This window comes from Pongo abelii, chromosome 6, assembly GCF_028885655.2.
Source record: "Pongo abelii isolate AG06213 chromosome 6, NHGRI_mPonAbe1-v2.0_pri, whole genome shotgun sequence".
Taxonomy (NCBI): domain Eukaryota; kingdom Metazoa; phylum Chordata; class Mammalia; order Primates; family Hominidae; genus Pongo; species Pongo abelii.
Genome location: NC_071991.2, coordinates 37776815 through 37802040, shown reverse-complemented (window position 1 = coordinate 37802040; position 25226 = coordinate 37776815). Strand labels below are relative to the sequence as shown.

The following is a 25226-nucleotide window of genomic DNA, read 5'->3' as shown; positions in this document are numbered from 1 at the left end:
CAAGGAAGGCCCTAGGGCACGGGGGCGACAGTGAGCAGGAACTAAGCTCAGAGTGGGATTCCAAAACAGGCCCCTGTCCATGAAAAATGGACCACACTAGGAGTGCGCCCTGGAGGCTGGGGCTGCCCCTCCCACACACCCCACATCTCTCTCACAGGCACACACCCACACACTCACATGCACACAGTCAAACTCTCATGTGCTTCCACTCTCTGGCACTTTTTCACACCCACACACTTGTAGACACATGTATGAACACTCACTCTCACATGGTCTCTTACACACACTTTCTCATAACACTCATGCAGACTCAGCCACTCATGCATTTGCACACACACTCTTACACCCACGTCACTCACACACCTGCACACTTCACACTCTTACAGTCTCTCACACACTCTTACACTCACACACCCTCGCACTAACACTCTCACCCACACTCACACAACAGTCACAAGCAGACACACACACTCATGCTCTCACACTTTCTCATATACTTACACTATACTCACTGGCACTCACGTACAGTCTTCACAGTGTTTCTCATGTTACACACATTGTCACACTCACACTCAGTCTCAGTCGTGTACACTCACAGACAGCCTCACACAGTCTCACACTCATTCTCACACTCCCACTCACGCACAGTCTCACACCCTCACTCACACCCACCCTGTGCTCCAACACGGCCCCACAGCTGCATGTGCTGCTCAGAGACGGGTGGTCCGTGATGGTGGAGGGTCAGGTTCTGCATTCTGAATACTGGCCCCACCTCATCACCCTGTATCTGCAAACCTCACACCTGTGTCAAACAAGCCCTTCTCCCCACCTGGGAGCTGCCTGTCAGGAAGCCAGGGCGCTGGCTGTTCCTGGAGGTCTGTCCTTTCCATCCTGGCCCCTTCTCCAGGACGAGGCCACCCATCAGCATCTCCACTGTAGAAGGGTTGCTTCCTGGCTCCCTTCCAGGGGTAGGTGCAGCCAAAGGCACCCTCTTCTCACTGAGAGCTGCCCCTCCACTCAAGTTCCCCAGATCCTCATCCCATCCACTGCTCTGACTAGCCCAGCCCCGGGGTCCACAGGTGACTCCATGGCAGTGGTGACTTGGGCTGGGTCTCGAGTGTGCACACAGAGCCCATGGCCCATGTGCTACATCAAAGTTACACCAGGGACTTCCAGAACCACTCTTTTCAGGTGGCTGCAGGTAGGGCAGAGGTGGGAAAAGCAAAGCACTTTTGCTTCACACTCTGATGTCTGGGTGACCTATGAGAGGCCACAGCTTGGGGACATTTCCTCAGGCGGTTCATTTGCTAGCTCTGGTACGCTGCCTACCAGGATCAATGCTCACCTCTCCAGAGAAGGTCTGCATAAACAGCAAGCTCCGTACCTCTGCACTGCCAGCTCAGAGAGCTCTTGGATTGCTTTCTGAGGACAGAGGCGGTAGCAGCCAGCTGTCCCAGGTGGGGACAAGGATCAGGTCTTATTCAGCTCCAAAGTCTGTCCAAGCTGAGACACCCTGAGGGTTCAGTACTTCTTTGCTAAGTCAGTGAGCTCTGAAGGGGTGAAGAGGTGAGGGGTGAACAGGTGAGCCCTGGCCCTGAGAGGTAAGGAGGTGAGGGGTGAACAGGTGAGCCCAGGCTACAGGTTAGGAGCCCCGGCGCTGAGGCACTGACTTCTGAATTAAACCCAAAGGAGGCCCTAGCACTTGGTAAAACACTCTCTCTCTACCCCAAATCTCTCTTCCAAAGTGACTGATTTATAGTTTTCTTTAGTATGATGTTCTATCATTGCAGAAGATTAGAAAAACACATAGAAACATATGTACTCCCTGGAACCTGTGAAGAGCCACATATCTCAATGGAGACACACATGACTTTTACATTTCTTTTTCCTCACTGAGGCTTAATTCCTGAGCACTCCCCGAGGGAATCATTTAATTGTTTGAGTCCACAATTACTTCTTACACACTTCGCATCAACGTGAAATGTCCAGCACCTGAGGCAGTCTCTTCCTGTCCCCTGGCCTCCCTTCTACCACAGCCCAGCACCCCTCCTCCTCCACTCCTCCACCCTCCTCAGCTGCCCTGGTCTTGCTTGGGACCACAAGGGGCCTCGCTCTACAACCATCCTATCCTTGAGCTTCTGGTAAAACTGCAGGGGCCAGCAGTGTAGCCTCAGGTCTCACTCCGCAACCTGCAGCCCTCCCACTCACACCTGCAGAAAGGGGAGGTACGGCCTTCACCAAGAATATTACATTATACGCATCAAAAGAAACAAACAAACACAGAGGACAAAACACACAAACACAGAGGACAAAACACACACACACACACACACAAATTCCAAGGTACAACAAAGAACTGGCTGTAATGCAATGAGATTAGGCAGTTTGAACAATGAAATCGTGAATTGAATAATGATATTGTTAAGGCCTATTCTCTGAACACTACTACAAAACTGTCCATGCCTACATATTTTTCTGTTCAGTTAAGAAGTCAAATCCAGGAAAAGAGAAGAAAAAGGAGACCTCACGGGAGCAGGAGAGAGCTGCCACCACGCAGATGGCTGTCACCTCTGGGAGGGGCTGATAAGGGGACAAGAGGGACATTGCCAGCACTGGAGAGCACCTGCAGGGCTCTGGGCGATCCGCCCTCCCATCCCCAGCTCCCCCAAGGTACCCCTTCTCAGAAAAACCAAGGAGAAAGGGAACAAAACCCAAGCTCCCACACAGGGATGTTCACGGGCAAAGGGCAGCTCCCAAAGCCCTGGGCGGGGTGGGGGGGCACCTGCATCTGCCTGCACCCATGGCACCCACATTCTGATCTCTCACACCTGTGCTCACCCTGCTCCCAGCCTGAGGCCCAGGTGCTGGGGAAGAGCTGCCCTTACTTCCCTGCCAGTTCTCAGCCAGAAAAAAAAAAAAAAAAAAAAAAAAATCCTGCATCCTCTTCTTACAAAGGCCATGAATACTGAGTGCAGACATCTCAGGCCCCTTGAAACCCCCAGTGAATACAGACCCCGGTGATCTGCAGATGATGTGCAGCTTCACCCACTCCATGCAGCTGGGGTCTCTGTGGAGGGAGGGACAGGCAGTGGCTTTTTCTTTACACAGCCTTGTACCCCTCTTGTCGCAGTGACACACTCATTGTCCACCAAAACATGACAGGGTAACATGTACTCCAAAGGTCACATGACTGGACGCTGCCCATCTCCTTGGCCAGTCCCCACACCAGACATTTAGCTGTCTTCACCCAAGCCTCCTTCCCTCCAGACACTGAGTGCTACCCACTCAGAGCCTCGGGAACCACGTGACCTTGAGTATAAAATGGGACACATGCCCCAAAGTCCCCTACACTGCCACTCCCAAAGACCAGCATGTTTTCTCATTTAGCAGTCTCACTGTTATTCATGGGTGGAGCCGGCGTCAAGGACAGATAAGGAAACGTGCTGAGGGCTGCCCAGCCAGCAGGTTGCGCAGGGTCACCTGAGACTCCGCCACGCCCAGCAGGATCTGGGATTCACCACAGGGTGCAAAAGGACACCGAGCCTGGGAGGCAGGAGGACGCTCAGTCATTCCAGCCCCACAGGAGGAGCTGGGGATGGTGGGGCCTCAGCCCCAGGTGCATCCTACGACATGCCTTATCCAAAGCCACCATGACAGGGTGGGTGACGGTCCTGACAGAGAATCCTCACGTGCTCTGAGGAAAGAGCAGGAAAGCCAGTCCTTGACTGGGGGCACCCAGGGGCCTCGTGAGAAGGGGATGCATCACTGTCAGAGCCCTGGAGAATCAGGGATTCAGGCCAAGACACTGGGTGCTGCACTAAACACATGTGAGACTGAACTCAGCCCAGGCTGGGGGTCAGCACTGTTGCCATCAAATCTCTGCTGAGCAGTCTGAAGTGCAGGAGGGGGCTTCTCAGATCACTTAGCCAGAAAATGTTTTTTAAATTTTGTTTAAAACACCCACAAAGCTCTTGGGCAACTTTCCACCTTGTCCAAATATACTGAACTCCCAATTATGTAAACTAATTGAGAGTGTGAAATAACACATCCTGATTGGTAAGTCAGTACCTTATGTTGACCCTGAACTGTGATTCTGTTATTCAGACTGTTCTTGGAGACTGATCTTTGCCAGCGCACGGCCTGGCAGATCCCGGGCCCTGAGCCTCTGCCGGGAAGTGGGAGGAGGGAGGGGAAGGAAGATGGGTCAAGTGTCCAGGAGCAGACACCCACCATGCTGCCCACTCACCACACACTTCATGTCACCGCATTCTCTCCACTGTGGGGTCACATAGCCCACTCTGCCCTGGTGAAATAAAGCCAGCACCCAGGTAGAAGGCAGCCCATGGGGTCACCTGCCTCTGCCTCTGCCTCTAATAACCGATACGTGACTGTTGGCTGTCCTCTAAATTCCACAGCAGGGTCACAAATCCTAGAACCACCCTGTGGCACGTTCCAGCCTCAATGAGCCAAGAGCCAGCTCTCCTGGAGGCTGGGACACGCACCTAAGTTGAGAACTGCAAATATACAACAGTGGTTCTCAAAGGCCGTTGTCCACCTTTTATCACTAAAATCCTGAAGCTCAGGCCTCACCTGTGAAGTCAGAACTTCCAGCGGTGAGACCTAGGTGTCAGTATTTTTAAAAACTCCCTAGTGTTTCCAACACACAACCAAGCTCAAGAATCACGGCAGGTCTCAACCCTGAATTCGCACTGCGTTATTTGGGGAGCATTTTTAAAGCAAGTCTGATATCCAGGCCCCACCAGGGCCAACTCAATCTGCTACCCTCCGGAGGTAGAAGCAGGTACCCACATTTTTAGCATCTGCATTTTTAAAGCTCCCCAGGTGACTCCAACATGGAAGCCAAAGTGTCCAACCCCTGTTCTAAAAGAGATGGAATCCGCTCCCTGAGCAAATCTTCAGGATGCAATACTGACTAAGAGTATAGACCTTAGGTGCTCTTATACAAAAGTAACTAGGTAAAGTGGTGGATATGTCCATTTGTTTGACTGTAGTGATCCTCTCCCTATGTATAGGTATAACAAACAAAATATCATGTTAAACACCTTAGGTATATACGATGATGAATAAGTTAATTAAAACATAGAAAAAACAGGGGCCGGGCACAGTGGCTCACGCCTGTAATCCCACCACTTTGAGAGGCTGAGGAGGGTGGATCATTTGAGCCCATGAGTTCCAGAGCAGCCTGGGCAACATGATGAAACCCGGTCTCTACAGAAAAATACAAAAAAAAAAAAAAAAAATGATCCAGGCATGGTGGCACATGCCTGTCGTCCTAACTACTCTGGAGGCTGAGGCGAGAGGATCAATTGAGCCCAGGAGGTCAAGGATGCAGTGAGCTGTGATCACATCAACTGCACTGCAGCCTGGGTGGGTGACAGAGTGAGATCCTATCTCAAATGATAAATTAATTAATTAATTTAAAAAATAAAAAGAACAGATGAAAACTCAAGACATGCTAGAACATTACCTATTTTAAAACATGCCTTCTTTCATTTTCTATCTGGGTACTAGAAGGTAAAGTCCCCGTAAGCTACTGATTTATCTTGATGTGATCCTCTAGGAATGAAGCGCGACATCACACAGGTGTGCCTGATAGACTCTGGAAGCTCCCTTGCATTCCTAGGAGTGAAAACAAATAACAGGCAAAGACTGCTTCACGGTGAGCTTGAGGCCTCCAGACTTCAGCTCATTCACACACACACACAAATCTTTTCAAGACAGTGTGTAAAAGGAGGCAGGTGGCATGACAAGGATGCCCCAACACTCCTCCCAGCTGAAATGCTCCCAGAAATGGTTTTAGGAGTCTTCTCCCAAAATTGAAACAGGACTGATTGACCAGCCCCTTCCACGTGGAGGGCATAGCCTTAAACTGCCGCACAACTTGCAGTTTTTTACAACGTAATGTGTCAGGAAATCATTAGCCAGGGTTCTGACGGACATATCAAGACCAACCCAGGGAAGAGCCTTCCCATCCCAGGCCCACCCTCCCTCAGTCGCGCTGTCTCCGTGTCTAACCCTGATTCTAAGAGAACGGGTAGGCGCCGGCAAAACTGCAACAGAAGGCGGAAGGGGGGAATCCCCTTTTTTAGATTGCAAAATTGAAAATTCTTTCCACTGGGAAACACTAAAGTCCATGGCTAGGTGGTGGCATTTCTTCTAAAAAGGCATATTTAAAAGGGAAATGATACATCCACACAACAAAGCTCTCCAACATGAGAAATGCCAGCAATATCCCGTGTTTTGTAAGTCAACTGTAACCTTACGCGCAGATGTGAAAAGCTGCAAACCACAGAAGGGGGACCCCTGCCTGCCTCACACACTGCCCCGCCCCAAATACCCCATCAATGGGGCTTCTGTACAGGCTTCAATGCCTGCCTGTTCATATGCATTGGTTTTCTTTTTGGATCACCCCCCATCACGTGACCTTACTGGCCTCTTCCACTAACATTTCATCTTTTTTTTTTTTTTTTTTTTTTGACGGAGTCTCACTCTGTCGCCTAGGCTGGAGTGAAATGGTACGATCTCAGCTCACTGAAACCTCTGCCTCCCGAGTTACAGTGATTCTCCTGCCTCAGCCTCCCGAGTAGCTGGGACTACAGGCACGTGCCACCATGCCCGGCTAATTTTTGTATTTTTTAGTAGAGATGAGGTTTCACCATATTGGCCAGGCTAGTCTTGAACTCCTGACCTTGTGATCCACCCACCTTGGCCTCCCAAAGTGTTGGGATTACAGGCATGAGCCACCGCGCCCGGCCAACATTTCCTCTTTTAATCACTGAGGCGTTTATTATCCCATGCCTCAGTACGGATACAAGGGCTGTCCACCTTCAGGGCTACATGGGCTGCACTGAACATAAGTGTGGCCACAGGTCCACCAGGCTGATGAACTGTGGGGAGCGATGCAGCGGGTGACTTTTGGCAGAAGCCGTGGGAGCCAGCAGTGCTCTCAGGAGTGTGAGCAGCCTTGGGTGCACAGAGAGGGCTCGTCCCTCATCCCAGGTCCTGGCATGAGGCCCATGTCAAGCCACAATGCAGTGGACATGTGGCATGATTGGAAAAAGACCATGTTGCTTTATGTCCCTGAGACTGTGGATTTGTCGTAACTGCTCCACCCTGACAGAGGGAGAGAATTCTACCACCACCTACCTAGGATTCCATAAATTAGCAGTTCCCCTGAGCCAGCACTCAGGCCGTTAGGGTCACACAGACCAGCCCACTTCCAGTGCAGCTTAGACAGAGCTTCTGGGGACAAATGAAATACGCCAGAGACCTGGTGATACCAAATGACTTTCAAGCATCAGTGGGGAAATTCCCCAACAAGTTACAGAGCTGCCACAGGACCTAGCAACCCCTCTCCTGGGTAACGCCCCAAACAACTGAAAGCAGGTGTTCAGACAAACAAGGGCACACCCATGATCACAGCATCACCATTCACCAAGGCCAAAGGTGGGAACAACCCAAGTCTCCATCGAGAGAGGAATGAATAAACAAACTGTGCTCTATCCCAGCTGTGGAATGTTACTCTGCCAGGAACAGTACTGAAGTTCCCACATGGGCTATAACACATCTGGCTCGAAAACATCACACACCACGTCACAGGAGCCAGCCACAAAAGGCACATATTTTGTGATGTCATTTATGTAAAATGTCCATAGTAGGCACATCCCCAGGGACAGGAGGGGATGAGTGAGTGCCAGGGGCTTGGTGGGGAGGTGTGGACGGGAAGTGACTTCAGGGGGTATAAGGTTTCCCTTTGGGATGATGACAAATTTCTGAAACTACATAGTAAAGATGGTTGCACAGCAATGCAAATGTCCTACTACCACTGAACAGTACACTTAAAAATGATTAAAATGCTAAATTTTATGTTATATGTATTTCACCACAATAAAAAATTAATCAGTATTTTTTAAACCTGAGGGATGATTTCTGTTTTCTAGCGTGGGCCAGACCAAAGATTTTCACCTCAAAATGCATATGACTTTATTGCGAATTACTTTCTTTTCATTTTTCCTTTGACATGAGTGTTAGGGTGTCAAATTTAGTTTTTAGTATGTGCTTAAGGAGGTTATATTCGCTATGACTTTCATCTCAGAAGAGTAAAGACGGCGTTAGAAGGTATCTGTTATAGAAACGATACTTCATTTTGGGCCTGAACCAGTGAAGGTCCCTTGATGTGGCTATCACGGGCAGTGTAGACTGAGCAGAAGGTGGCCTGGAATCCACACCTCAAAGTCCCAGAAGGCCCAGATAGCACCTTCTCCTCTGTGGCCCTAGCCTCTCAGCAGTGTCTTCAGAGCCCACGTCAAGGTGGCAGGGTTGGAAACCAAGGACCCCTGCTTTGCAGAGTGAGAGTATCTGGGGCAAATAGAAAGCCTCATCAACTCTAAAATTTCAAAGTTGGTTTTATGCAATAAAAGAAAGTAATTGCAATGGCAGTTTCCCCAAGCAGACTTGAGTTTCTCATTCTAAAATGTTTTCCGAATTGGACACCCATAGAGCTCCCTGTAGTGCAGTGGGCTGACTCGGTTATTAAATGTGCACTCACATACACACGGCCTGTTCATACCCACGGCCCTAAAGCATCAGGGTCTGAAGGTGGAGAGGAGCTGTGTCTAGTCCTGACCCCTGGGCAGGAGTCTCTTTTTAGAGTTCTCAAGACACATAAATATCCCATCTCTCTCAGCCACCTCCAGAGACTGAAGCTCACAGATGGAGAAAAAGCCTTGTTTTGCCTGTGGTAGCAAACAAAGAGCAAGAGTCCCTCACAGACACATGTCCAGCACCTGGGACCCTGGCTCCTTGGCTCCAGGACCTCCTTTATCCTGGTTCTCTGATGCGAGTACCAGGAAGTCTCTCTTATAAGACCTGGGTCCTAGGACCTCACCCAGCTGCCTGGAGGCGGTGGTGGCCAAGGGAAGCCTCTCAGAGAAAAGGTGACCCTGGGCTGACTGTGACCATCCAGAGACAGCCCCCGAAAGGCAGAGGTGCTGCCATGAGCCCTGGTCTCTTGCTGATGCCTGAGTCCTTGGAGGGCTCCAGGAGTGTCTATGCCTGGTGCTGCGGTCACTCCTCCATCCTCCACCTCAGATGTGCACGCTGGTGTCTTCCCCCATGCTCCGAGGGCCCGGCACTGGCGGGATGACGCCTGTAACTGGGGACTGCTCAGTTATAACACACAGTATGGAAATAACGACACCTGGACCTTTAGAAAGTACCATGGATCCCCTGTGTCCCTAGCACGGCTCTGAAACCCCCATACCCAGATCACTAATAGCCAAATCCAAGGCCCCTTCATTCTTCCAATGTCCAGCTGCTATGGGCGCAGGCACTGGGGCCCACTTGCTTACTTCCCTCCCTCCCTCCTGAGATTCTTCCTCTGCAGAGTTGGAGGCCAGAGCCACCCCATGGCACCCCCATCCTGCCTAAATGCTATCCTCCATTGTCTCTGGGCCCCTAATGGAGCTCCCAGGCTCAGTGCACCTTCTCAGTGCCTTCTCCCCTGGTAAGACAGTAACCATGCCAAAAAAAAAAAAAAAAAAAAAAAAAAGCAAGCAAGGGCCCAGCCCAAGACCCTGAGGCTCGCCTCTGCCCTCAGGGAAGAGCCACGCTCCTTGGCCCCCATCCTGGCCCTCCATGGTGGGGCCTATCTGCATCTCCAGCCTCACTCCCCGGCACTGAACTTCCCTGGCACACTATGCTTTCTCCCGGTCCGCCTCTCCTCCAGACCATCTGCCTGGTAAGGATCCCTCTGCCTCACAAGGCCTGGCTGAGAGGCTCTGGCTGAGCACCCCTGGCACGTTCCCCAACTCTGGAGTTGAAATGAGGTGGGACTGTCTGCCTGTCTCCACTTTGTGAGGCTGTGAGCCTTCTGCCATGGAATCAGAGTTTGCAGATGAGCTGCTTTCTGAATCCTAAAGCGCTCTTCCAGCTTTCACATTTGGTTCCTTTGGTTGGGGTTTAGCACCAATTTAAATCAACAGGCTCTCCATGGTCAATTATTAAAAGCTGACAGTTTCCATTGCTCTGAACTTTCTTTAGGATGCACAGGTTATCAGCCATGGGTTAGCACTAACAGAGCAGATGCCGAGTCTGGGAGGGACATTAAATGCCTGGTGGGAATGCCACAGCACTGTCTGCAAGCAGAACAGGGCCTGCCAGGTTCCTGTCATCACAGGGTGGAGGCTGGTGTAACATGAATAAAATATTTTGACAACATGAAGCAAAGAGCCCTCAAGGTATGAAAAAAAAAACCACAGAACTGGCTTTTTGCCACCCACGGAATCATAAATTTCACAGGTTGAGTCATTTCTTTTGTTACTGGGATATCATCAGTTGAAATATTCCCCCACTTAAAAGGGTATGATGCAAAAAACCCACCATGTGCAGGCTGAAACCAGGCTGAGACCCAGAGTGGGGCGGGGACAGTGAGCCTGGAAGCAGCACCCAGGGGCTCTTCCACAAAACACCAGTAGCAGCAGAAGTCAGACCAGAGTGAGGGAGCAGGGCGTCATGGCTGGCAGGCACTTGTGGGGAGTAAAATGTCCCCAAACCAACTCCCCAAATCTCATCCATTCTACAAGAAGGATACAAAACTGTGCTCACTGGCACAGAGAGCACCCAGGTCTCAGCCACCAGAGCTTTGTGATACCCCACCTCTGAAGGGTCTCTCTCTGATCTTGTGGGTGGGCAGGGCTACTCTACACTGTCCAGCGATAAATCTCCCCTCAATGCCCATTCAGCAGAGCAATTCAGGTCTCAAAAGGATCATTTGCAGTTCCGCCTGTCCCAAACCCCTGTATTTGCAAACATATGTCGAACTCTTCCTGCATGCCGGGAAAAAAAAATAATGAGCACTTCCCTCAAGAGGTTTACTGGCTGGTGTAAGAGTGTGAGTTTAGTGGAATTAGGACATAGCCATGGGGTGCAGAGTCAGAGAGATGAGAGCTCTGTTACGTGTCCCGGTGAAAATGAAGGTACCTAAAACAGTGTAGGCACTCAGAGTAACAGTTCTTACTATTACCAACATCATAAACATCACCATCACTAACACCACCATAAACATCATCACTATCATCACAGTCATCACCGTCATCATCACTATCACCAAAGCATCATCACCACCATCAGCATCATCACCATCATCACAGTCATAACCATCATAACTGTCATCATCACCATCACCATTACCACCATCAACATCATCACAGTCATCATCATCATCACCATCACCATCATCACCATCACCACCATCAACATCACCATTACCACCATTAACATCATCACCACCATCAACATCACCACCATCATCAGAGTCATTTACCATCACCATCACCAACATCATCACAGTCATCACCATCATCAGGGTCATCATCATCACCATTACCACTATCAAGATCATCACCAACATCAACATCATCACCATCATCACAGTCATCACCATCATCACTATCATCATCACTATCACCATCACCACCGTCAACAACATCACAGTTATCACCATCATCAGGGTCATCACCATCATCACCATCATCACCATGACCATCACCACCATCAACATCATCACCACCCTCAACATCATCACCATCATCACAGTCATCACCATCATCATTGTCATCATCACCATCACCAAACAATCATCACCATCAATATCATCACCATCATCACCATCATCTCTGTCATCATCACCATCACCATCATCACCATCACCACCATCAGCATCATGACCATCAACATCATCCCCATTACCAGTGTCATCATCACCATCATGACCATCAACATTATCACAGTCATTATTACCAACATCAGGGTCATCACCATCATCACTGTCAACATCAGCACCACCATCACCATCATCACCGTCATCCCTGTCATCACCATCATCACTGTCATCATCACCATCACCATCATCACTATCACCACCATCAACATCATCACCACCATCACCGTCATCATCCACCATCAATATCACAGTCATCACCATCACCATCATCGTCATCATCATCATCATCACTGTCATCATCACCATCATCATCATCACCACCATCATAAGGGTCATCACCATCAGCATCAACATCATCACCACCATCAACATCACCATCATTACAGTCACCACCATCACCATATCCATCACCACCATCAATATCATCACAGTCATTACCATCATCACCGTCACCATCATCATCACCATGATCATCACCACCGTCAGCAGCAGCACCACTATTATTATTATTGTGCTGGTATGAAAGACTTTCTCAGGAAATACTTAGCCTTCACATATAATTTTCATCTCATAAATGATGGAGGATGCACAGAAGTCCCCTGGAGGAGCACTGGGCAATGCTATTCCCAACTCTCTATCACAAGTGGTGGTCTTTCTCATAATGAGGACATAATCTGCAAATAGTGAAAGATTCTGGTAACTTCAGGATGCTGAGGTCTCTGTGACAAACCTTCATCTACAGTCAGAATTAAGAAAGTTGTGTAGCAGTTTGTGTCCAGGGATGAGATGGAAGGCAGGCCAGCAAGAAGGGGCTCATGTAGACATAGCGCTCTCAGAGCTTCCAGTCTATGGTTTCCCCTTGTGAGCGAGACTCAAGGTAGTCGCCAATCAGTCAGGCAATGCCACACCATCTATGGGGTTAAGCCTCATGCACACAGATGTGGAAATGATGCCCCTTGCAGGGTTAGGTGATGGTACCATTCTGGGCATGTCATGAGCCTTTTGGACATGCGAGAATCCTTCCTATTCACACATGGATATAAGCTGAAAGAGGAGGGCTCCAGCTTAGCAGCCCTGGTCTCCTTTGGCTGGCTGAGGAGATGGATATGGGTTGGGGGATCTAGGACACCTTCAAAGTGCAGGCACTCCAGCAGCATCCCCAACCTTCTGACAATGTCCCAGGAACTAGCTGCTTTGCTACCACACTTGTACATGTGTCCCTGCTAGGAGCTAGTGATTTTTGTTTTCTGCCGCTTGCCAAAGTACCCATTTCCTATTGAGAAATGTCAATACTGAAATTTAAATTTTAAAATCAAGAGTTCCAGTGTTTTCTATACCTGCCAGGGAGGGAAGAAACTATTCCTTCCTTGCTTAGCTGCAGTGCCTGAGAGCTACAGAAGTAAGCAATAATTTTTTTTTTTTTTTTTGAGCCAGAGTGCTTGCTCTGTCATCCAGGCTGGAGTGCAGTGGCGCGGTCTCAGTTCACTGCAATCTCTGCCTCCTGGGTTCAAGTGATTCTCCTGCCTCAGCCTCCCAAGAAGCTGGAATTACAGGCATGCACCACCACACCTGGCTAATTTTTGTAACTTTAGTAGAGACAGAGTTTTGCCATGTTGGCCAGGCTGGTCTTGAACTCCTGACCTCAGGTGATCTGCCTGCCTTGGCCCAGTAAGCATTTTGTAATGGGATTTTTATCAGGTCAGAAAGTCCTGGACTGAGATCCAAAAGCCTGCCATGCAGGCTGTTCAGAGACCACCTCTACACTGTGCAGGCTTTTGACACTAAATGAAGTGCAAGTCTCAAGGCTTGCTCCATCTCCCAGCTTGGTGCTTACCTAGCACAAGAGGCACGTCCTGGAAGAGGAAGCGGAGCTCCCAGGAAGGGCATGGCTCACTCTGCCCTGTTTCCAATGCTGCAGCTAACCCTTCAGTGTCCATTCATCACTGCTCATGGACAGTTGCTCATGTGTGGCAGGGTTCCTACAAGGTCACTTCCCAATTGTAAAAAGCTCTGGGGAGACTGGTATCCAGTTTTGCTTATACCTAATCTTCTGACATCTTTTTAGTTCTTAAGCTGTGAAAAAAATGGACAAATGGCCCCAGATGCCTATCAAATATGAATAGATTAATAAATACTTTAAATTTGTATTGTCAATACCCAAATATGCACTGAATTTTACTGGTCTATTGTTGAGATATGAAACTCCTTAGACTTCAAAATGATAATTAAATAACTTTTATAATAAAACGAATTGAAGAGGATCTAAAGTCAAAATCAAAATGGGTTATTGGGCTGGGCGCGGTGGCTCACGCCTGTAATCCCAGCACTTTGGGAGGCCGAGGTGGGCAGATCATGAGGTCGGGAGTTCAAGACCACTTTGGCCAATATGGTGAAACCCCATCTCTACTAAAAATACAAAAATTAACCAGGCATGGAGCTGCACGCCTGTAGTCCCAGCTACTTGGGAGGCTGAGGCAAGAGAATCATTTGAACCCAGGAGGTGGAGGTTGCAGTGAGCTAAGATTGTGTCACTGCACTCCAGCCTGGGTGACAGAGCAAGACTCCATCTCAAAAAAAAAAAGTGTTCCTAAAGTAACGAGTTTGGCTGGGAGCAGTGGCTCACGCCTGTAATCCCAGCACTTTGGGAAGCCGAGCGGGGCGGATCACAAGGTCAGGAGATCGAGACCTTCCTGGCTAACACGGTGAAACCCCATCTCTACTAAAAATACAAAAAATTATCCGGGCGTGGTGGCGGGTGCCTGTAGTCCCAGCTACTGGGTTGAGGAAGGAGAATGGCTGGCGTGAACCCGGGAGACGGAGCTTGCAGTAAGCTGAGATCACGCCATTGCACTTCAACTTGGGCGACAGAGCAAGACTCTGTCTCAAAAAAATAAATAAATATTAAAAAATAAAGTAATGAGTTTACCAAGTAGAGGGTGGACAATATGATGTGGCTTTCTAAAATTCCAGGCCTTACAACTGTTTCTTTGCAGCAAGAACAGGGAATCACTAAGGATTGAATTCAATCAATTGGAAGACATATTAACCTCAAGAGACTACTATATGTTAACCTAAGCCATGGAGTCCTCTTCTCCACATACACTCAGATGCCTCCAGCCTCCTCCAAACCTACACGAGATTGTTATCCAGGAGAAAAGACTTCTGATTTTAATGTTTCCAAGTAACTTCTTTCAAGAAGGTTTGGTGAAGTAAGTCAGGTGTGATACTACAGATAGTTTTTTTCCCATTAGAGCCTTTTTTGTAAACTCAGAATTTCCCAAATATATTTGTTTAATGCATCGACCTGGACCTATTGTTCAGGAACTGCTACCCTGCTATGGTGTTGTGGTTGCTATATGGCTGTATTGTAAAGTCCAATAATCTACTCATGGGGGACTCTCCAGGCTCCTTCAAACTCCCAGCTCATGACATGCAAAGATGGAGTTACTCAGGCAAGCTGGAATGACAACTGTTTGCTCAGTCACACCCCTAGTACCTGAAAGGTGGATGTCGACGAGTGTTTCTTCACACCTTCCCTGGGCCAGGCACTGGGATAGGGTTTCCTTCTCACAGATGGAGTGAAGAGAAATTCACAGAGACGCTGCCCTTTACCCACTTGCGTCACTCAGGCAACCCATGGCACACTCAGACCTGAAGCCAGGACCAACATCTGCAGAGTGTGTGCTCCTTCCCCCAGGCCACCCCAGACCTAAGTTGGGGTGACTCCAAAGAGTCACCTGTGTGACTCCAAAGAGTATGGAGACACTGAGTCCACACCTCAGGGCATTGATTTTTGCTCTAATATGCAGGTCCCATGTGAACCTGGGCAGGCCATGTAACCTATTGACACCTCCGTCAACACGACTGTAAGGCAAAGACTGGTGCTTAGGATGATGACATGGGCCAGCACACCTAAACCAAGAACCACGCCGGCATAAATGGTAGCATCTCTCATCAGTGTTACCAGCACATGGTGGGAATCACATGCATGGCGTCACACAGCCATGTTCTCCCTCGTCCTTTACCTCTCTGGTCTTCACTTTTAGAAGCAAGTCCCTCTAAGAAGCCAGTGGCCCCCAGATGGCAACACACCCGAACGTGCCAATGTGGGAGGCCCTGGCACCACACGGATGCCACACTCTCTGGCCCAGGGTTATCCTTTGGGTCCTGGTCCCTGCATGGCACTGCCAGAGCTCCCAGAACACAGCTCTGTCTCTCCACCTTCTGTAGCCTCCCAGTGGCCCCCAGGCATAGCCACTAGAGCCTGGCCGTCCTCTCCTGGCGTGCATCTCTGTGCAGGAGCTTCCAGACCACACGACCTCACCCACACAGTCCCCTACCTGAGACAACCCTGCTCCATCCCAATGTCCCTCTCTGCCTGCTGAGTGTTTCCCTAGCCGACCCAACCACTTCCAGCTCTCTGGTCCCCTCGGCCTTCATGCCTTCCCAACAGAAAGAACACTGTATAGTAACCTGGTCCCAACATGCAACTTGCCCCATTACATCGATGCAGCTTGAAGATAGTGCTGCTGTAACCCAGGCAGACGTCACTGCCTGTCCACCACTCCCAACCCTGGTTCTTCCCAGGCCTCGAGGCTGTGCAGAAAGGCCCTGTGCTGGTTTCCAAACCACCAGCCTTAGGGGAAAAGGACACGTGCAGTCCTGGCCTCCCTGCAGTTAGCATGACCTCGGCCTGGTTTTGGGGCATCCCCAGGAGGACCCCGCACAGGGTCCCATGGCTCTGGGTCCCACCACAGTTCTCAGTCCCCTCACCCCTGAGCCTGCTCCCCCAAGCCCCTCCCATCACTGAGCTGCTCTCCATGGTAGAACCCCTTGTGGACCCCAGGCCTCCGCCCAGCCGCTGCCTTCCATAACCAGTCTCCCCACACCACCATGGCCAACTCTGACCGTGTATTTGTAATCAGAACATTTTATACCACGAATGCTTCATCAATTCCTTGTGCCAAAGCTGTCTGAGGGCTCAGTAGTCCTCTTCATCCCCAACCTTCAGCCCCACTGAAGTACCTGGCATTCTTCCACAAAGCCCTGACCTATACCACAGGGACAGAAGTAAGTATGCTTCCTTTGTAAATCCACCAACATTCACGAAGGAAGAATGGTTTCACTGTTAAGCCTATTCTGTAATGAAGGCATGACCGGCCCTTTCCAGCAGAGTGCATGCTGTCCCTGCCCCTGCACTGACATTAACAGCAGGTCTTCTGCCTGGTTCTTCCCACCCTCCAATCTCCTACCAAGGGACCACACCAGCATAACAGCATTTGGATCCTAGGCCAAAAATCACAAGAGTTGAAACTGCAAGGGAAATGTCCCTCCCTTATGAGTTTCGCCAAAAGCTAACCTACTAGGCTGATTTCTCACAACACATTAGCCTCCCGTGGAACACCTCCCATGGAGACCCAGCTCACCTTGCCGCCCGGTGGCCCTGCTGGGGCCCTCTCCTGTGTCAGGCAGCCTGCTGCTTCCCCGGAGCCCGCCTCCCACGCTGTCTGGAGACACAGAGCCATTGGCCTGGCTACCAAGGGCGTTCATGTGGGTAGGGATGGGCTCGAAGGTGGGGTCCAGCTCCAGGATCAGCCTGTTGAGCTGCTCGATGGACTGGTCGATGTCCAGGGTGGGTGAGCCTGGGGAGGGGCCTGTGCTCAGCTCTGGGCCGGCTCCATTCACAACCTGGTCTCCTGGAAACCTGGGTTTGAACGCTTTGCTGGGAGAGGGCTGCTGTGTGTCAGGGGGATGTGGCCCACTGCCTACACCCCTCTGAACAGCCACCCTACTGCTGGTCCCTCGGGTGGGGGTGAGTGGGACTCTGGGCTGGGCCTGGACGAGGCCAGGATTGTCTGCAGGGCAGCGGCTCACCAGCCGGGCCTCGCCATCAGGGGCGAAGCTATACTGGTGAGCTACAACCATCTGCTGCTGGCGCACCCAGGTCTGTGTGGAGTAGCTGCTCTGCCCATAGGCCTGCATCTGGGCGGACACTGAGGGCTTTCTCAGCAGGGGCTGCTTGGGCTCTCGACTCCCGAAAGTCCGCTCCCGCTCATAGGGGCCGTCCATGCCAAGGCCCAGGTCCGGAACGAGGGTGCCCTGCGGATCTTCACCAACGTTGCTGCCAAAACCATCAGACAGGAGTGAGTTCTGGCTGCTCTTGTGGCAGGTGAAGGGACCCAGGTGGGCCGACTGTGGCCCTTCCGAGGAGGACAGGGTCCCAAGGCTGTCCACACTGTGCAGGTCGTGGTGGGGCATCTCGTCATCCAGAATGTCTGTCTCCCGATCCTTCAGAGCAGCGTCTCCATTCACGTGAACCTGGGCTGGCACCACGTGGCGGGTCCCACTGTACTTGCTTCGAGTATCAGTCATTTCCTTGAGGGAGCTTCCAGGATCTTCCAGGCCAAAGCCACTGAGCAGCTGGTCCAACTCAGCCTTCTCCTGGGCGCTCAGGCCCCTCCTGGTTCCTGGAGCCAGGCGCTCTTCCGTCTTATCAGTCCTGGCAGAGGCTGTAGAGTGGCCGGAGTCACTGCTGACAGACAAGGTGTGGTCACTGTGGTCTGGGCTGTTGGTGGCCGGGATTGCCTGGGGGCCACCTGGGATGCCAGGATCCGAGGAGCTTTTCTTCCTCACCTTCGCGTAAAGGCTGCCATCGACAGGGCCCTGCGTGTGTAGCACTGCGGGCGAGAAAACCAGAGAGAGGCTTTCAGTCAGGGATGAAAGCGAGCCTCACACCCTCGGAATGAGCGTGTGCATTTGTCTAAACAAATAAATGGATTCAAAATATGACTTATAATAAACAGATACAAAGATTCCTCTAACATCACAAAGTTCTATATATACTCTGGAGGATGCCAACGAAAAGGCATTCAAATAAACATCTTCAGGTGCTAGAATCATTTCTACCTTTCCATGCAGAACAAATTGTCATTTTGAACTCTGGGATTCTTCACCTTTTGAATCATCTTGCCTTTAGGGCTCATGGTTAATTTCATCATGATTGTGAACACTGAGCCCAGCTTGGCTAATAAATCCCCAAGAATGGACTGTTCATCTTAGACAAAGAAGAGCTTCCGTTCATAGACCTGTCTAACATTTGTTGAGCATCAGCTAGGTGCCGGGTAGCAAATTCCTATTAAATTGAATGTCTTGGTGAAACCCGTCTCTACTAAAAATACAAAAATTAGCCGGGTGTGGTGGCACATGCCTGTAATACCAGCTACTCGGGAGGCTGAGTCAGGAGAATCACTTGAACCTGGGAGGCAGAGGTTGCAGTGAGCTGAGATCGTGCCACTGCACTCACTCCAGCCTGGGCAAGAGAGCAAGAACCCGTCTCAAAAAAAAAAAAAGAAAAGAAAAAAACTGAATGTCTGCTCAAATGTCAATATGAAATTCAATGAAAAGAGAAAGTGCAGGAATTGATTTGGGTCTTCCTGTTTGGCACAGCAACTTTGGGCCACGTAGGTGCCGGGTAAATGTCTCAGGATCACAGACACTTGAGGCTGACTTGCATGCGCTGATTTCCTTACATGGAATGTCAGGAAAATAAAACTTTGAACTAAAGTGTGGGCAGGAAGGGCTGAAGCATCAGCTGCTACTATTAATCATGGCCATGGCTCTGGCATTCGGGGACTCCCGAGCCTCAATCTGCTGACTGGCCAGTTGCCGCGACCACACATAGCGGGTCCTTGCCAAGAGCCTCCTAAAATAAGCTGGAGTTTGTAGTCAGCACATGCCTCACCCCATGGACCTCCCCCACTTTCTTCTACTTCCTCAACTGTGAAATTGCAAGCATTCCACAGCCAGGGAGCTGCTGGTGGTGGGAAGCCCACGCTGTGTGGGCACCTGGAATTTGAGAGACGTGAGCCACTACCTAACAGCAGTCACTAAGCCTGGCCCAGGAGCCCTCTGGAGGGACCTGCCCTGAGCATGTGCCTCACAGCCCCGGGCTCCAGGCTGATGCACCACCACAGTCAGCAGCTGCTGACTTTTTTGAAAACACTGGGACAACGTGTTGGGACAGAGTCCCGAGAGGTCCTGGGTTGTGGTGCTGAAAACACGCCCACGCCAGGCTTTCTTCTTGTTTCAACGGTGCCCAAGGGAAAGCACACAGAGAAGTGGGGAATGGGCAGGGTGGACACAGGGGTATGGGCCCGTCTGCGGTGGCCCTGACTCCCATCCTAAAGTCAAGCCTAGGGGAGGAAGGGTCTGGGAGTAGAAATGCTACACAAAATGCTGAAAATAAACCAAGTCTTCAAGGCAGGGAAAGTGATGACAGGACATATGCCATGGGATTAATTCAAGGTAACAGTCTCAGTGACAGCTGCTGTTTTCTGAGTACCTTTTATTGACAGTGCAGGAGCATCGTGCATTTTCTCTAATTTTCACAGTATGACCTATGTTGTTATTCCTTGTTTATCTATAAGGAACTGAGGATCAAAGAGAATAAATAACTTGCCCAAGGTCAGGCAGCTGCTAGGAGGTGAAGGTGGGCCTAGAACCCAGGTGCACTGGCCCTGAAACCTGCGTGCTCCTGCTGGCCCACTGCCCACCTGCCCAGAGAGCACCAGGAGGGCACACACCTGGAGGCTCTGTCAGTGGCCCTGCCCACAAAGAGGTAGCATTGAACTCACATTGCTCTGACCAGGGATCAGTGACTGACCAGGCTTCAGACTAGGCAGAGACTAAAACACCCATTTAGCCCAGCTCTGTGCAAATTAAACAAAGGGGACACCTGGAAATACTGGACTAAATTATAAGGCATGTGCAAATATCACCTCTACAATTTCAAAAATGGAAAATGCAATCCATTTGTTAATGCCATCACTAGGTGACTGTGAAGTAGAGTGGTCCCTTGAAGAAGCTCTGGCATCAGATGAACACTGGTTCAAATCCCAGCTCCATCCTGAGTCCACCCTTAGGGTTCTACCAACTGGTGCATTCACCTTGACCTTCAGCTTCCCCACTATAAAATGAGGGTGTGGGTAGATGGTTCTATGTAAAGGTTGACCTGAGAATTAAATGGCATAGCACACGGGTGAGTGTCTTTATAGGCCCTGAGTAAACATCAATTTAATTTGGTTTCTGTTTAGATTTCCTGTTACCAGGAAAATTTAACAAATGAAAGAACCTGGTAAATCCTTCCTGTTGTTTTCAGAGTGTGAGAAGGAGGTGCTGATAAACGGCTTCTGCTCCATGAGAATGACAAGAGACTACGCCTCCTCCCCACGATGGAAGGTGCTGTATGGCCGTCAGCCCAGTCCCTCCCACGCCTGGCGGGCAGCCAGGACACACACTGCAGGGCCACTCAGCCCAGGGCATGAGCCTACCCATTACGGTCACAGATTTCACGCTACTAAGTCTATATGACTTCCCGCACTCTTCTCCCTAAATCTGAGTTAAAATAAATTGGCACAATAACTTAAAAAAAAAAGCCCAAGAATGAGTTGTAAAACAATTCTTCTAATCTAAATTAAAATGATGTCAAAAAGTGCTTATTAATCAGTCTGAGGTGGAATCCTTCAGCTAGCTCCCTGCCCCGTCTGCTAAGAACAGTACGTGATTAGAAGGCCCTGTACCATATGGTAAGGCACACGAGACTCCCTCTCCTGGGGGAGGGTATGAATAATCCTATTTTATTAGTAGTAGAAATCTTAAAATAATAATAGATGCATTAAAAACAACAACTTTTCCATTACCATTGACTAAACACTCCATCTACGTCAGGCCCATTCTGAGCACTCCGAGCGGGGTCTCATCGAATCCTGACAGCCCAGGTGGAGTTCAACCACCTTCCTATTAATACATGAGAGCACAGCCATGGGACAGAGAGGGTCCAATCCAGCCCTGTCCAGTGCCAAAGACCAGGCTGGACTCTTGCTAAACTTCCTGCTACATACATAGGTAGTTTTCTACATCAGAAAATGCCCAATAAATGTTAAAGGTACAGGAAAAGAATATGAAACATATCAAGTGAATTCCAAGATAGGACTGGTCAAGCTTCTGAATCACTCTGTAGGAGCACAGATCTTTCTAAAGGTGCAGAGCTCTGGGTAGGCCATCCCAGGAGCTCCACAGACAATCCCCTGCACCTACACCTCCGTGGTCTTCAGTAGGGGCAGGAGAGTCAGCCTTAGGGGGAGGGAAGGAGAAGGGGCCTCTGGAACACACAGTTCCTATCCTATTTTCTCGTAAAGGGCTATCACTTTGCAAAAGGAAGAACTTGAACTTCAGTTGGACAAAGGCGATGGCTATTTCCCTTTATCCTTGAAGATGAGATCCCCATTCCACCATTTACTCTGTGTGTATTCCTGGTCATGACATTCAGGCTGTTCAGTTTCCTGGTTTTACGTTTATAAAATGGAATGCTTCCTATCTTTCAAGGGAATGAAAGATACAAAGATGCTTTCCATTTTTCTCTTAAAGTTATGAGAACTAGAGAATATGGACATAAAGTACCCAGCTCATAGGCTCCAAGTAAGAGTACTCATAATTACTATTACAGGCTCTTCCCATAGTGGACGGGGCCTTGCATCCGCTCCCTGGGCTCATCTCTTTACCGCCTGCCCTGTTCCTAGCAGTCCACTGCAAGCATGCATCTGCCCTGGGGCCTTGGCTTCTGTCTTTCTCTGCATCTCAGCTCCCTTGCCTCCTCAACAGGTGCTGCCCTACCACTCTTTCCTCACTGGGTTTTTATCCACAGCACATACTTGCATTCAGAAGAACTGCACCTTTACCCACTGGAACTCAGGCTCACTGAGGGCAGGGAGTTTGCTTTATTTTGCTCTCCCTTGCATTTCTAGCATTAGTGAACAGCCTCTGACACCCGGTGAATATTGAGTGAGAGGCCAAAAGTTTGCGCTTTTTCACACATGACAAAATCTGGGGAGCTATTTTGGAAAGCTCAGCTGCCTTAGCAGGCAAAACAAACAAGCAAACAAAGAACCACCACCAACCAAAACCAAACACACACACAGCCCACAAGGATCTGAAGGTAGAAGAGCCGTGCAGCCCTTGGCCACCTGCAACCCAGGTGTCCCCGCTCTCTGGGCCTCTTCCCAGGCAGCACAGCCAGGTGCAGCCATCCGTGACAGGCGGAAACAGGGCAGCCATCACTACTGACCTGGCTGGTCTCCAACTGATAATGAACACAACTGGAAAAATAACTGAAGTCACCCAATCTAAGGGTTCTAAATTCCAAAGAAAACAAAAGTCATGACCCTAAATGTTAGCCCATTTGCCCATGAAGCAGGAAGCATGGGCCAGAGATCCACGGACATTTGAACATTATCTGGCCACAGTTTGCTTGCAACCAGGGGCACAAAGATTAATGAGACAGAGCCCTGGCAAATAGCAGGTGCAAGCAAATGGCACCATGCTTTCTGCCATTTCCAGTCTCCTTTATCCTCCTGCCACCTGTGAGGCTGGCGTTTCGTTGCTCAAACCCACACAGCTCCAAGTGGCAGGGCTGGGTAAACATCTGTCTTCTGACCTCTGTATCGTCTATCTTCTCACCTATGAAACTGCTGCCTCTACACTGGACACATAGGAAAGACCCTCATCTAAACACTTTCTGCCACTGTTATGCTTTCTAAGACTCAATGCAAAAGCTGCACGGTAAGAGCAATAAAAAGAGAATCCTGACTAGAAATGAAACCTAACAGGGGTGTGGAAGCAGGGTCACTGCATGGCTGACTGCCAGTCTCGCCAATGAGAAACCAAACAGGAGCCCGCACCCTGTTGTTTGCAGCCCCCAAAGGTGCTGATCCATCATTAAAGGATACCCTCCTTAACTGATGGCAGAATGCTACTGATAATATGGTTCTGGTTTGGAAAAGTGATGTAGAAAGTAATTTTCTGCAACCAGATCAGAGAAATGACATAGCCAACTAAACTCCCATTTGTGGTTCCTGGACACGGGTTGTGGGTGGGGTTCCTGGTGCCCTGATGAGCTCCTAGGGGCAGGGAGGGTGAGGAGCCCCCACCAGGTGAGGGAAGCTGCAGGACTTCAAGTCTCCGTTCTGTCTCTGGCACCTGATGTGCTATTAGGGCTGACACTGCTGTGAGGAGGTGGTGGGGTTAAGGACAGAGTTCTAAAAGGTGGGGTCCTGCCACTCGTCTGCTCCTTCCAACTTTTTATATCATTAAATAACATATTTTAACATTTTGCTTCCATCTCAAAGGGAGCATGGGGAAGTCCGAATCAACCCTCATTCTGCAAATTCAGAACCTGATCTTAGAGTGGGAGGAAGTAACTTGCAGGGATCCCATAGCTCTTCAGCTGCGGATGCAGGAGGAGAACCTTTCCACATCTCAGTCCAGGGTAAATCATCCCATTCGGTGTCCCCTTTCCCTTGCGTTGCCACCAGACCCAGCTAACCAGCACCAAGGACCTCACCCTCCCAAGGGAGCCTGTCCACTGTCTGGCAACGATTTCCTGGTGGCCGGATCTTAGTTAAAAATCCAACAAATATAAATACAGCCCTGAATGTCTTCTGCTGCATGACATACCAGTGAGGTTTATCGCCTGGAAAAGGACTAGAAGGAAGAAAATACAGAGCATACATTCTTGTCTCCTTGGAGGACCTGCAGCAACAGACTTCCTCACCCACCTTCCCTGCAGGGGATCCTTCTCTTTCCAACCCAACCCTGCTACTGAAACGTGGCTTTCCCATGAGGAGGCAAGAGGGTTAAGAGACACTCAGAAAGTATTTCAAAAGTCACCCAAAAAATGGAGAAGACAAAAAAAAAATATGAAAACATCCCTTCTATCCCGGTTGAAAACAGATTAGGCAATGCCCAACTGTGCTCCCCGGCATGCTAACAATCAGCTAGCCAAAGGGACAGCTGATCTCACACTTCAGCACCCTCCATCGTCAATCACTCAGCAACCAAAAATATTCATCACTGATGTGTAATCCACTGAACTATCCACTGGCCCTGCTTCCAACAGAAGTTGGTTTGAAGGAAAGGAAGGACAAATCTGATAGATTTATGAAGCGACATGGAACCTTTCCTTTTACTAGGTACTGATGCTAAGAATCCCATGTTCTATTTTTGTGACAGGTGTGCTTAAAAAGTAACTTTTTCATTTCAAAAGAACAGTATCCTCCCTGCAATTTTTTAGTTTCAAAGGAGAAACTAGAAAATTCTTCTCCATGAAAGTTGGTAAGAATTGACTAAGCACTTGCTATGATTGCTAGTCATAAACAGGGACTTAAAAGCAATATTCAGCCCAGTCCTGATGATGTGCTGAAGAATGGACCAGCCCCCTTGGGGAACAGAGAGAGAAACAAGAGATGGAAAGGGTGGTGGACACATTTCACGGCATCCGAATAGACAGACCAACAGAGGCAAGGGAAAGACGGAGCGGTGTGTGAGAAGAAAGGCATCCACTGACGCTGAAGCAGCCACCCTCAGGTGAGCCAGGTGAGGCTGCAGGAATTGGCATCTTCATCATCTGACGAACAAAGAGAATTCTGGA

The 25226-nt window shown here is 49.6% G+C and overlaps 1 protein-coding gene across 17 annotated transcripts in view; it reads right to left on the bottom strand.

The window, feature by feature from the left end:
• The window catches only part of TNS3 (tensin 3), a 308545-nt gene that overhangs the window by 77270 nt on the left and 206049 nt on the right, over nt 1–25226 (bottom strand). For all 17 annotated transcript variants that reach the window (XM_054559218.2, XM_054559216.2, XM_054559228.2 and 14 more), the window contains one exon: nt 17170–18420. In XM_054559218.2, coding sequence (XP_054415193.1) covers nt 17170–18420 — 1251 coding nt within the window. The remainder of the gene's footprint in view (nt 1–17169; nt 18421–25226) is intronic.